The sequence below is a fragment of the Larus michahellis genome, chromosome 2 (genome assembly GCF_964199755.1).
Source record: "Larus michahellis chromosome 2, bLarMic1.1, whole genome shotgun sequence".
NCBI lineage: Eukaryota > Metazoa > Chordata > Aves > Charadriiformes > Laridae > Larus > Larus michahellis.
In genome coordinates, this window is record NC_133897.1 from 78,029,988 (window position 1) to 78,042,636 (window position 12,649).

The 12,649-nt window shown below is 48.4% G+C and overlaps 1 protein-coding gene across 1 annotated transcript; it reads left to right on the forward strand.

Annotated features, from left to right (window-relative positions):
• Nucleotides 1–399: 399 nt before the first annotated feature.
• LOC141739219 (tubulin beta-2 chain) lies at nt 400–3,109 on the forward strand. Its single transcript, XM_074576052.1, has 4 exons — nt 400–582; nt 1,094–1,202; nt 1,491–1,601; nt 1,816–3,109. Exons 1-4 carry the CDS (start codon nt 526–528, stop codon nt 2,874–2,876), a joined length of 1,338 nt encoding a protein of 445 aa, XP_074432153.1. The 5' UTR covers nt 400–525; the 3' UTR covers nt 2,877–3,109.
• The last annotated feature ends 9,540 nt before the right edge of the window (nt 3,110–12,649 follow it).

The window sequence follows — 12,649 nt, forward strand, 5'->3', positions numbered from 1 at the left end:
GGGGAACAAAAGGCTGCGGCGGCCGCGGGAGGGCGGAGGGACGGCGGCCGCCGACGGGGCCGGTTCACACATGGGCGGCCCTACAAAGCGCCGGGCCGGGCGGAGCCCAGGCTGGGGAAAGGGTCCCCCCTCCCCGAGCTGATCCCCCAGCCCCGGCCGCCGCCCCACCACCGACGGACCCCGTGCCTTTGTCCCCGCTGTCAGCGGCGAACCGGGGCGGCGGCAGCACCGCTACCGGTGCGCGGCGGCCGCTCCCGAGAAGCCCCGCCCCCGGACCTGCCCCCCCGAGCCCCGCCCCGCCCCCCCCGCGGCGGGAGACAATGCCGCAGCCCCGCCCCGCCGCCGCCCGCCCATTGGCTGCGCGCCGTTCCCGCATCACGTCACCGGCGGGGCGGGGCGGCGGCGCCCGATTTAAGGGGCGTCGCGGGGCGCGGCCGCTGCGGCGGCGAGTGCGGGAGCAGGCGGCGAAGGCGGCGGCAGGATCAGCACCGGGATCGGACACCGGCACCAGCGGACAGCGGCACCATGCGTGAGATCGTGCACATCCAGGCCGGGCAGTGCGGCAACCAGATCGGCGCCAAGGTACGGGGCCCGGCGCCGTGTCCGTCTGCCCGGGGCTGCGGGGCGGTGCCCCCTCTAGCTGGGGCTCTGTGCGTCCCGGGGGAAAGCGCTGCCGGGAGGACCCGCTTTGCCGCCGGGGAGCGCTGTCTGTGCGGGGGCGTCTCCCGGCTGTCGCCTCGTAGGGGGGACTCGGGGGGATTCCGCGGCGTGAGCGTGGTGCACCTCGGGTGGGTGGGCGGGGGGAGCAGCCCTGCCGTCCATCCGCACCCCGCGGGCTGCGGGGGTCCCGGCTGGGTGGAAGGAAGGGGCGCCGAGCCGGTGCCACACCCCTCACGGCGATGGGGGGGGCGTTGTGGGGGATGAGGGGCGCGGGAGCGGCCGCGCCTGGCGGGGTCCGCCTCCACGCGTGGCGAATCCTCGCTCGCCACGTCGCGGGGTTTTGGCCAGGGGGCGCGGGCGGGGCGGAGCGGTGCTGACCCCCTCACTACCCCCCCTTTCGTCGTATCCCCCCACCCCCTCCCGCTCCCTGCAGTTCTGGGAGGTCATCAGCGATGAGCACGGCATCGACCCCACGGGCAGCTACCACGGGGACAGCGACCTGCAGCTGGAGAGGATCAACGTCTACTACAATGAAGCCACCGGTAACGCCCCTCTGTAATGAGCTTCCCGGCGCGGTGCCGCTGGGGGGGCTGGCAGGGTGTGCCCAGTGCATCCTGCCTGTGGGGCTGTGCCCAGCCCTGCCCGCAGTGCGTGATATCACGGCACAGCTTTAACAGCTGCTTTGTATTCCCATCCCCAGCTACCTCCCTCCAAATTCCCTTGCCTTCTGCATCCCGGGCAGCAAATGGCAGGGAGGTGGAAGGGAGCACAGCAGGGCTCCTCTGATGCTGCCTGCGGGGCTGTAATGCTGTCGCTGGTTCCTCCCGCAGGTAACAAGTATGTCCCCCGTGCCATCCTGGTGGACCTGGAGCCTGGCACGATGGACTCTGTGCGCTCCGGCCCCTTTGGACAGATCTTCCGGCCCGACAACTTTGTTTTTGGTGAGTGAGTGTGGGGTGGAGGAGTCCTAAAGCCAGAGCTCTGTGCACAGAAAAGGCTCCGAGCGAGTGTGCAAGTGAGCTGGGGGACCCGAATCCCAACAGCACAGTGGGGGTGGAAGTGAGGGGGGAACCCCATGGGGCAGGAGAAGTGGGGTCATCTCTGTTCCTCCCTGGGGCACTAACGTGGCACCCTGCTTCTGGTCCAATCCTCTAGGTCAGAGTGGGGCTGGCAACAACTGGGCTAAGGGCCACTACACGGAAGGTGCGGAGCTGGTGGATTCTGTCCTGGATGTGGTGAGGAAGGAGTCGGAGAGCTGCGACTGCCTCCAGGGCTTCCAGTTGACCCACTCGTTGGGTGGCGGCACGGGCTCTGGGATGGGCACCCTCCTCATCAGCAAGATCCGGGAGGAGTACCCCGACCGCATCATGAACACCTTCAGCGTCATGCCCTCCCCCAAGGTGTCGGACACGGTGGTGGAGCCCTACAATGCCACCCTCTCTGTGCACCAGCTGGTGGAGAACACGGATGAGACCTACTGCATTGACAACGAGGCCCTGTATGACATTTGCTTCCGCACCCTGAAGCTGACCACTCCCACGTACGGGGACCTCAACCACCTGGTGTCGGCCACCATGAGCGGCGTGACCACCTGCCTTCGCTTCCCTGGCCAGCTGAACGCCGACCTGCGCAAGCTGGCGGTCAACATGGTGCCTTTCCCCCGGCTGCACTTCTTCATGCCAGGCTTTGCCCCTCTCACCAGCCGTGGCAGCCAGCAGTACCGAGCCCTGACGGTGCCCGAGCTGACCCAGCAGATGTTCGACTCCAAGAACATGATGGCTGCCTGCGACCCCCGCCACGGTCGCTACCTGACAGTGGCCGCCATCTTCCGGGGCCGCATGTCCATGAAGGAGGTGGACGAGCAGATGCTCAACGTGCAGAACAAGAACAGCAGCTACTTTGTGGAGTGGATCCCCAACAATGTGAAGACGGCCGTCTGCGACATCCCCCCACGTGGCCTCAAGATGTCCGCCACCTTCATTGGCAACAGCACGGCTATTCAGGAGCTCTTCAAGAGGATCTCGGAGCAGTTCACGGCCATGTTCCGGCGCAAGGCCTTCTTGCACTGGTACACTGGCGAGGGCATGGATGAAATGGAGTTCACGGAGGCTGAGAGCAACATGAACGACCTGGTCTCTGAATACCAGCAATACCAGGATGCCACTGCTGATGAGCAGGGGGAATTCGAAGAGGAAGGAGAGGAGGATGAGGCGTAAAATTGAAATGGGTAGGAGTTAAGTATAGTCTGAGCAGGCAAGTGTTCATTGAGAGGAGGAATCTGTGCAGTTGTGCTGAAGCATGCATTTTTTAATTTGGTGCTCTCCACTGTTGCTTCTGTCAGCAGTTTTGTATCCTTGACTGTCCAATGTAACAGTAGTTGCAAAAATACTTCAGAGTCTTCTGTCGAAATGGTTAACTTCTCAAACATAAAGGCTTTTTGTGTCCTAAACTGTCTCCTCTGCCTTATTTCTCTCTATACTAAGAAAGTAATTCTTGTGTAGCTTTCTGTAGCTTCACTTCTCAGTTTAATCCTTAATCTCATTCAAAAGTTAAACTCAATAAAACAAGATTTCTCTGGGTCATGAATTTGACAGCATGAGTAAACAGCAGTTGCTCAGCTTAAGATGGTAGTTAATTTATGGAAACTGGGGGTTTAGTGTTAGACACTCCTGTGCCTAACAGCTAATCTATTGCTGGGGAGAAAGCTGCCTTAACTAATAGAAACAAGACACTGCTGTTGAGTGTCCTGCAACTCCTATTTATGGACATACATGGTAGTGAGGTCAGGGAGAAGGTATTGAATGCCACATTACAAGCTGTCAAAACTGATTTGACAGGATAGCTGCAGGATTCCCCACTGCCATTCAGCAGCTCTTATTTAACTTGTTCCATGGCTTAGACTACATGCATGTGGTAGCTGCCTGTAATTTGACTTGGTCCTGAGCTGTCCTGTCCCCTCCAACCCTCCTCTCTAAAGCGGAAGGTCAACGCAGAGAAGCATGGCTCTGTACTAGCAGACAAGTTGAACTTGATTAAGAACCTGAACTTTCTCTTCGGATTTAAAATTCTTGAGTGTTTCCCAGAAATAGCCACTTAGCTGCCTTAACTCTTAAGGGGATTGACTCTTCAAGGCAATCGATTCCCCTTAGGAGATAAGAGGTGACAGGCAGATTTCTAGATAACATGGCTCAAAGGGCTGTCCAGAGCATACATAAAATCTTGGAGTAGTCAGGTAGATACCCTGACAATAGCTGTCTCCTCCCACATCCAAGTTCTGCGTTTACAGGACTATTGTTGTTTGCTCTTGGTCCCTGCAGCAGGCAATGGAGCTCTACCCAGGCAGGCGAGAGCAGGGCAGCAGCACCCTGTTGTGCATCTTGGCAAAGGTAAGTGTTGCTCCCTTACAGATGGGGGGGGGGGGGATTTGTTTAGCTGTATATTGAAAGGATGCAAGAATCCTGAGTGAGCCTACAGTGCAGTTGTCAGTAGTTATGAGGCCTATGAGACTCTTACTCCTACGAAAAAAAGTAAAATCCTCCACAGAGTATAGCAGCTACCCAGTATATAAGCTTAGCCCTTAGTTCACCCAAACGCCACTTCAGGGGAGTGCTCCTGTACTAAAAGAAGTGTTGCTTTGAGACCTGCTACAATTGCTGTGGTCCTTACTGCTCTGAAAGAGCTGGAATCCACATGTGTGCAATCTCTTTTGTGACCCTTTGATTAAATGCTCGCAAGGCATTACTGGAATAAAGACTTAAAAGGGAGCTACTGTGCATGACTAATATCTTGCCTGGTTTTGGCTCTGTTAATTGACTGCTGCCTGCCCTGTTCCTTTGCTGATGGGCTGCTTAACCTATGGTGAGATCCACAATGGTCTGCAGGATAACAGATGCTTGCTAAAGCTTTTCTCTCCTCTGTGCTTCATTTCTGGTGTACACTCTGTAAAGAGGGATGAGAAACACTTAAACTGCCTGAATGGTCCGTAAACAAACACAACTGTATATACCCACAATAGTATTTGTATTTCTTAGCACTTCAGCAGTTCTAGGATTAAGCATTAAACAAATGGAGATTGTTCTAGTAACTGAGTTACTACACACTGCCCCAGGCCCTTTGGGGAAATAACAGCTTATTTGGTTGTCAAAGTAACCTTCCCTTGAAATTACCTAGCTGGGTTGCACTTGAAGCTGTTTATCATATAGCTTTGTTTGTAAAGCCGAGAAGGGGAGCCAGCAAATGAATTTAAACAAAGTTTGACTAAAAGATGAGAATCCAGTCTTCGATAGTAAAGATCTTCCTTTCTGCCGTGGGACTGTAGCAGGTTTCACTAGTGTTCAGCATGTCTAGCTTCTAATTCTTAGTGTAATTACGCTCTGTCTCTGGCTAACCCTTAAATATAGCTACCCAAGCGACACATTTCAGTACAGCTCCCTTTCTAGAAAGTAGGACACCATCCTACATTCCTTGCTGTTGTTTGTATTCTGTTTTTTCCTAGAGGAAGAGGAACCATAAATAAAGATACTCTAGACAGAAACATGTCCTTTCATAAATCCTACACAGCTTATTTGCCAGTTGTAATCATTAAAAAAAAATAAAAAATAGTCAAACCATCATTTCAGTAGGAGTTGATGGAAATACAGGAAAAGGGGATAGCGGAAGGCTTAAAGTGGAAGTTCAAAACGCCTTGGTAGGAACAGTATGTCACTATAAGGGAGGACAAGTCTCATACTGGGCCTGGGGGCTGCAATACCTTTTTTTTTTTTTCTGTTGGATCTTTGAGCTTTAGCTGTATCTATCACGCAGGAGACCATTCGCTATAAAAACCGGAGACTGGCTGCTGCATGCCAAACAACAAGCAGATGTCTTTGCAAGTGCTCACGGTTGCACTTTTTTCTGTTTCACGGATGAAGCAGAACCACTGAAAGGATTTCAGATTAGGTAATCTGACTGCCTCAGCCCCTATTGGGTGCTGATTTGATGATGCAATGTCCGTATGATGAACCCCTCCAAGGCTAAAGGTCTTGCATGAGGCATCCTGCATGGAAGAAATGATGATAGATAGTACAGGCTTAGTGGTGTGCAGCCTAAGCCACTTACAATGACTCATTTGTGTTGAGATAGAAGTTAATAATATCAAGTAACATGCTTTTGTTTCAACATATCAATGGTGGCTTGCAGGGAAGCATTCTCCTCTGTTGACAATTAGAGCTGATGGTGTTGGGGAAGGGAACAATCTCTATTTTTGTTCCATTTGTTTAATGTGTGGCATTTTTAAGCACACTAACAAAATACCTTGACCAAGGCAAACAACTCAAACAACGTTTCTCCACTGGTAGGTGCAAGATAGTAAAGCTAGATAAGGCTGTAAAAGCAGCTAGGTACTGCATAGACTTAACTTAAATAGAAATGGAATGAACTGTAGCACTGAGATCCTGCGTCTCCTAATTTCCCTTCCCTGTTTAGTTCTAGGACCTCAGTCTAAGCCATTGTACCAACAGTGCTGTAGAAGGATAGTCCAATATGTGGTCTGCTTATTCAAAGCACTTAAGTATCTGTTGAGGACGTAGGTCTACATCTGTTTTCCAACAGATGTTTTCCAATCTGTCAAGTGGGAGCATTAATGATTCTCCTCTTCCCAACGTATGCGAAGTGCCTGTATACATCAGAAACAGGGTGGCATTAAATGTACAATGGTCCCAGCGATATAATCTAAGAATCAAACCTGAGGGCCATCCTGTTAACGAGTGTGTTTTTCCACAAGGTGTGAGGCGAAGAACACAGTAAACCAAAGTAGCAATAGGCTTCCTTCCCTGAAGGAAGAAGGGAATACAGATCTTCAGTCTCTTCTCCAGCCAATTCTCTGGGGCAAAACTCTAATCTTCTGTGCAGGGAAATCTGCTCATGGATGATATTATCACATGCTGTATACTTCAAAAGAGTATGGCACTAGGAGGTGCTTCTAGGTATCTGTGCAAATACTACGTGCTTAAAGAGACCGTGATGGACTGACACAGTCCTTACAGGACAGTGCTGCGATGCGCTACTGAAAAACACCGCTCCGGTGCCCGGAGGGACTGTGGCAGAGCGATGCAAGTGGGACAAGTTTTCTGACCTCAACAGAAAGAGTCGGGGCATCTATCAACACTCTCCAGAAAGAGTTCTCACCTTGCTTCCTTCATCCGTTGCCTCTCCCTGTAAGGCCCATGACAAAGTTAAGTGTAAGATCAGGATGAACCCTGGTACTGGCTTTAAGTAGGGCAAGTTTCATGGTTGTTCCATTGAAAGGACTCCCTTCCCCACCCCACCCCCCACCCCAAAAAAAAAACCAACCCACAAACCCAAACCATATTAATTGTCTTACTACATTCTTTTAAGAAGTGCTGTTAAACTATATTAAATTCTGCTTTGTAGGGGGAGGTGCCTCAACTATTGCTTTCTGTTTAATGAGGCCTAATATTGTTGTTTGCTAAAACTATGAGGAGATAAAATCCTCTCTGGAGAAACCACGTGACTACCCCCTATATTTGGTACACACCCTTTCTCCCAAGGGATGTTATTCTACTTTTCCATTCCACATTAAAGCATGATGAACGTATACTTTCAGGGACCGTTCAGACGTGGTAGCCTGCCTAGGAGCTATAGGTAACGCTGTTCCCCTGAACCTGCTTGTTGTAAGGGAGGCACTGTTTTCTTGTTTACAAATAATCCCCTTCTCAGTCTGCCTGTGTATTTTTCAGCTGCTTCTATGGTTCCACAGAACAAAGCTCATGACTCTTTTGATGTGTTATACATGCCTGAGGTAATCCAAGTAAGGTTATTTTTTTTCCCCCTTTCTTCAATGCAAAATAAACCTTTATAAATAAGTATTAGAAGCGAATCTTGTATGTGACTGAAAAAAAAGATTTTTGAGAATTTTCCCCCTTCCAATCTAACATTCATTCATGCCAAGCGCCTGCCTTTTAATACTGCAGCAAGCACCTACCCTGGTCTGTTTGTTATTTATTAAGAAGGGAAAGAGCAGGCTATGGGAGCTCAGATACTTCCATTTTAGATGGTTGTTATCTTTCGCTTGCCTCTGTGAAAATTCAAAATGGAAGCATTTGGTGACAAGAAAATGCCTGAGGCTGTGGTGCATTTTGGAAAATGACAGTTCTTGGCCCCGACTCTACTGGACACTTGTCCAGCTGGAGCCCTCTGAGCATTTGAATCCGAGGTGCAAGGATGGTATCGGGGGAGCGGTGAAAGCCTGCCCACCCCAGCCATTCTGCCGGCAAAGGACGCAGTGCAGGTGACAAATCTTTCCCGTCCCTGAGCAGTTTAACAAGAAGCGAACTGTTTCCCTGCTCCAAGCTTCAGTCCTATTTCAAGTATTGTATTTGTGAAGCTGCCAGAAAGAAAAATTGTGTCTTTTTGAAGTGTGTGTACAAGAAGGCTATCTATTTACAGTATCTAAGCAAAAAAGAAACAATTTAAGAGTAGGTCATTCCCTCCTCACCGCTCAAAGTCATTTTTCCCTTACGGGCAGAATTCCACTCGTAAGGGAGGAAATCAAGTTAGCTTTGTTAAATTCTTGTTTATTAACTTTTGATTCTTATAGGATAGAGATTTTCTAACTGGTCTCAATTTATCCATATGTCACCCTTTATAATCAGATCATTTTTCTCACTTGGATTCCCTGCTAAGTTCAAGGCATATTTTCTTTTCTTTTTGGCAAGAATACCTTCATCATTGCAAACAGAAATGTTAATAATAATCCAGTTTAAATTCAGAATGTAAAAAAAACTTGCTCCAGAGGATGGAATGGCTACCCTGGCAGAGGTTGTGTAGCTTGTTTGGTAAACAGGTCTCTATTGTTTTGCACTGAAAAAATGTTTCCCCATTTTCCATGAAGGTAATAGAAAGATACTGCCTGACTTCATAGTGAATAATTAAACAAGGTTTCAAGCAGAATTCAATTAGTCTCACAACAAGCTTTCCAAACATGAAATGAATTTCAAGCATTGACTTCTTACAGTCTGCTTCTCTGCATCCAGCATAATGCTGGTCTTATAATTAATAAATTAATTGTATGGCTGGTTTTGGGAAATTCCAGCTATGATTCCAGCTCCACCCTACAGGCAGGGAGAAAGAGAAAGCTTGGATTGGAGATTTCCAAGGCATTGAGAAAACTGCCGCTTGCAGAAGTGAGTAGCTCCGTGGGCTGAGCTGATTCAGTACGTTTAAGCTGCTAAAAGGGACGGTCCTATTCCCCTTGCCCTGCTTCAGGTGTCACCTTTGTGTTATTTCCTTTAGGCAGCCCCAGGGCATGTCAGACCCCTCTACCTGTCAGTTCAGCTCCGCGGTTAGGGACAGTAAACTGGGGGTGGGGAAAAGCTTTTTCTTGGATCCAGGAGTGTGCCAGGGGGAGAACTGGTGCAAAGGAGGAGGAAAAGGCAGGCAGCTGGCAGCAGGAGAGAGCAGAGCAAGCTGTTTGGCCGATCTTGCCACCTAGTGCGATAGCACCCTGAACTCTCCCATGGGGAACCCGAGCGATTTTAAGCAATGTACATTGAATCCCACCATAAACTTCATCTTGTGTTGTCTGTATCTCTTAGCAGACATCACAAGATGAAGTTTAGAGTTTGCTCGGTGTCAGTTTGAGTTACTTGTAACTATCAGATTGCAAGATACAGCGAGGAGGCTAAGGAACAAAAGAAATGGTGACTAGCAGATCAAAGTCGCTATCTGTGCCTTGTTCTCATGACGTGCAGGAAACAAGCTACCTTGGAAAACATGATATCAGCATTTCATTTATATTGATGCTGGAATCTTAGTCATCTCTTGACTGGAGGACCCAGTCTGTAGAGATGGCAGACGTATTTCATCTACTGAGCCATCTTAAAAGGTAGATGCAGCCGGGATGGGGGCAGGAGCCATCTGGCTGCTACCCATCGCATCTGGTGTGCCAAGTGGAAATAATGAGAGGCTGCATTGTTTTGCCTTTCTTCTCAGTAAATCGTTGCCTGATGATGATCAACATATTTTTCCCTTTCTGGAGTCATTTTGCGACATGTGATCGTGTTTATTATGGCAACTTTGGAAGCCAGGCAAGTGGGGTTCTCTTTGCTGTGTCCTGTACAACCACACTCCCAGGAATTCTTGACTCTTGGAGGTTATAATCCAAGTTCACAAGAGAAACCATAGGGTGTGGAAGAAATATTAGGTTCATAAGGAAACAATTCTTCCCTCAGCAGGAGCATGGGTCATTTTACAATTTACAGTGCCCTAAATTGCTCCATAATGTGATGTTGTCTCACACGCTCATCCTCTCTCCTCTTTTGTTCTTGGCCAAACACACAAACCCCCAGGTACAAGTACACAGGGCTCTACAATGAAACTGCTTTTTCTCATTCATAAAAGCATGCTCAGGGTTGTAGTATTTCATTGCTTCTAGTGCCTGCAGCGGGTTGTAAATTTGAAATAAAAATAGATTTCCCTTTCTGGTATTTTATTACTAGAATTAAAGATACCTTAATGATTACTCCACCCTCTTGCTGTCAGAAATATTCTTCTATCTTAATTCACATTGCAAGCGATTAAGCATCAGGTTCCAAAGGTGAACTCAGATAGTCCTCATCAGGTGGGAAAGCAAACAATAAGCTAATGAGCAGAGCCTGCTCATTCAGAAGACAGAAAGACTCAAAAAGTCATGTAGCTTCTGATATATATGCCTGAGAAATCCATGACGTCATCCATCACAAATAAGTGAGAATAAAGCCATAGGCAGACATTTTATACGCTTGAGCAGCTTTCACATTTGTACATTTGCGATTCGTTTTCGAACAATGGGAAACCACGGACAGCCATGAAAATGCTGTGGGATCCCTGTTGCCTCCCTTGTGCATCCATTGCCCGGGCTCTGCCGTTGCCTTGGAAACTGGGAAGGTAGGGATTGATGCAGGCAGGGTAGGGATTGATGCAGGCAGGGAGCAGGTTGCGGTGCTGTCGGCAGAATTTTGGCTGCCGAGGGGCACGTGGGCATTCCTGGGCACCTGCACTGCATTTGTATGAATGGGAGAGTTTTGACTTTAATTTGTAAGTCTGAACATTTAGAATGTATGCAGCTATATTAAAAAAATGCAGTACAGAACTCCCATATCTATTTAAAAACAAGTGATGGCTATTATTTGTTAAAGTGTTTGCCAGAATGCCTGATTCTGAATTGACATTTAAGTAATTGACATTTAATTTGCTCCACTGTGTGTGTTCACAGAGGCTCAGCATTGCTATAGGTGACAGCACTTACTGGGCACATAAACACGTACTTCCCTTTAGGTACTCTGTTTTAAAATCTGGGGCTATACCCCACAAAAAAATGGCCTCTACAAAGAGACCAGTACTATAGCATCTAAGAATTAGACAGTTTCCTAATAGAAGCTCAAAATCCTTAATGGAATAACCATAAAGCCTAGGAAGCTACTGTGTGCATGTGGGAAGAAGGCACGGCAAGGAGTGTCTAGGTGCCTTCAGGAGGGGAGTGAGATTGCTTCAAGCTGGTCCTTTGTAGATTGCCAGGAATACTTTGGCACACCAAAATCTCTTCAATGCCTTTGTGGATCCCACAGAGATGCCAGAGATGCAGTTGTGTTGCAATTCCACCAGTACTGAGAAGATGTAACTGCCTACTGCTGCCCAAAAGGGTGGGTTATGCCTATAGCAAGTAGAAATGTGTGCGCACAAGTTGCATGAGAATAACGAAGACTTGTCTGTGATTAAGTATTGCAGAAATGTGTCAAAGGAAAATACTGACAACAGCTGGTATTTAAAGAGCACAAAATTCAAGAGAAGTTGGTGAAAAGATCTGGCTCAGTGCCAGCACAATTCTGGATATTCTGTGATTGCAAAAACCACGTGTTGCAAAGCTTGAGCCAGTCCATGCTCATGACATTTCCCAGCAGCTGAGGTTTCTGCACCAGGGGAGAAAAAAAGTCACAGTTCATAACCAAGTCAGTTCACTGGAGCAAACTGAGAACCACTTTTGCAAATATGGCCAAAGTATTTTTCCAAGGTCAAAGCAGCCAAATGCCGGACAAAGATATGGTGCTTCTTTAGCCACTAGTATTTCCTGACGTGGATGAAAAAAAATGAGTGAAACTGGTGACATTATGCATCGATTTATACTGTGTTAAGCACAGTTAACCTGAGTAATATGTAAACAACCCTTTCCATTCTGGCTGAAATTACCATTCTTCTTGACAGTGGTAATGATTTACCACATTAATTATTACCTCACCTTTGCAGAATTCTGCTGTTATAATTGCAATTGAACTTTACAGTGTACTGTGGCACCGAGATCAATAAACCGTCAGTCCGGCATTGCTGGTCGCACACAGCCTCCTGCTCCTTTCTCTCCTTTTCACAGAATCACAGAATTATTGAGGCTGAATGGGACCTCTGGAGATCATCTAGCCCAGTCCTTTACTTAGCCTGGGAGGGTCAGCTAGAGCAGGTTGATCAGGGTTGTGTCCACTCGGGTTTTGAATATCTTCAAGAATGGAGACTCCACAACCTCTTTGGGTAACCTGTGCCAGAGAAAAGAAGGTTTTTTTCTTATATTTAGATGGAATACTTTGTATTTTGGTTTGTGCCCATTGCCCTCCTGTTGTGCCATTGTGCCCTCCTGTCACTGGGTACCACTGAGAAAAGCCTGGCTCCATCTTCTTTATTCCTTCCCATCAAGTATTTATGTACACTGATAAGATTCCCCTGAGCCTTCTCCAGGATAATCAGTCCCAGCTCTCAGCCTCTCTTCATATGACAGGCGCTCCAGTTCCTTAACCACCTTCGTGGCCCTTCATTGGACTTGCTCCAGCATGTCCATCTCTCTTGTACTGGGGAGCCAAGAATCAGATGAAAAACTCCAGATGTGTCTACACGACATCTGACCCCTTTCCTCAACCTTGTGGTAACACTCCTCCCAGTACAGCCCAGGATGCTGTTGGACACCCTT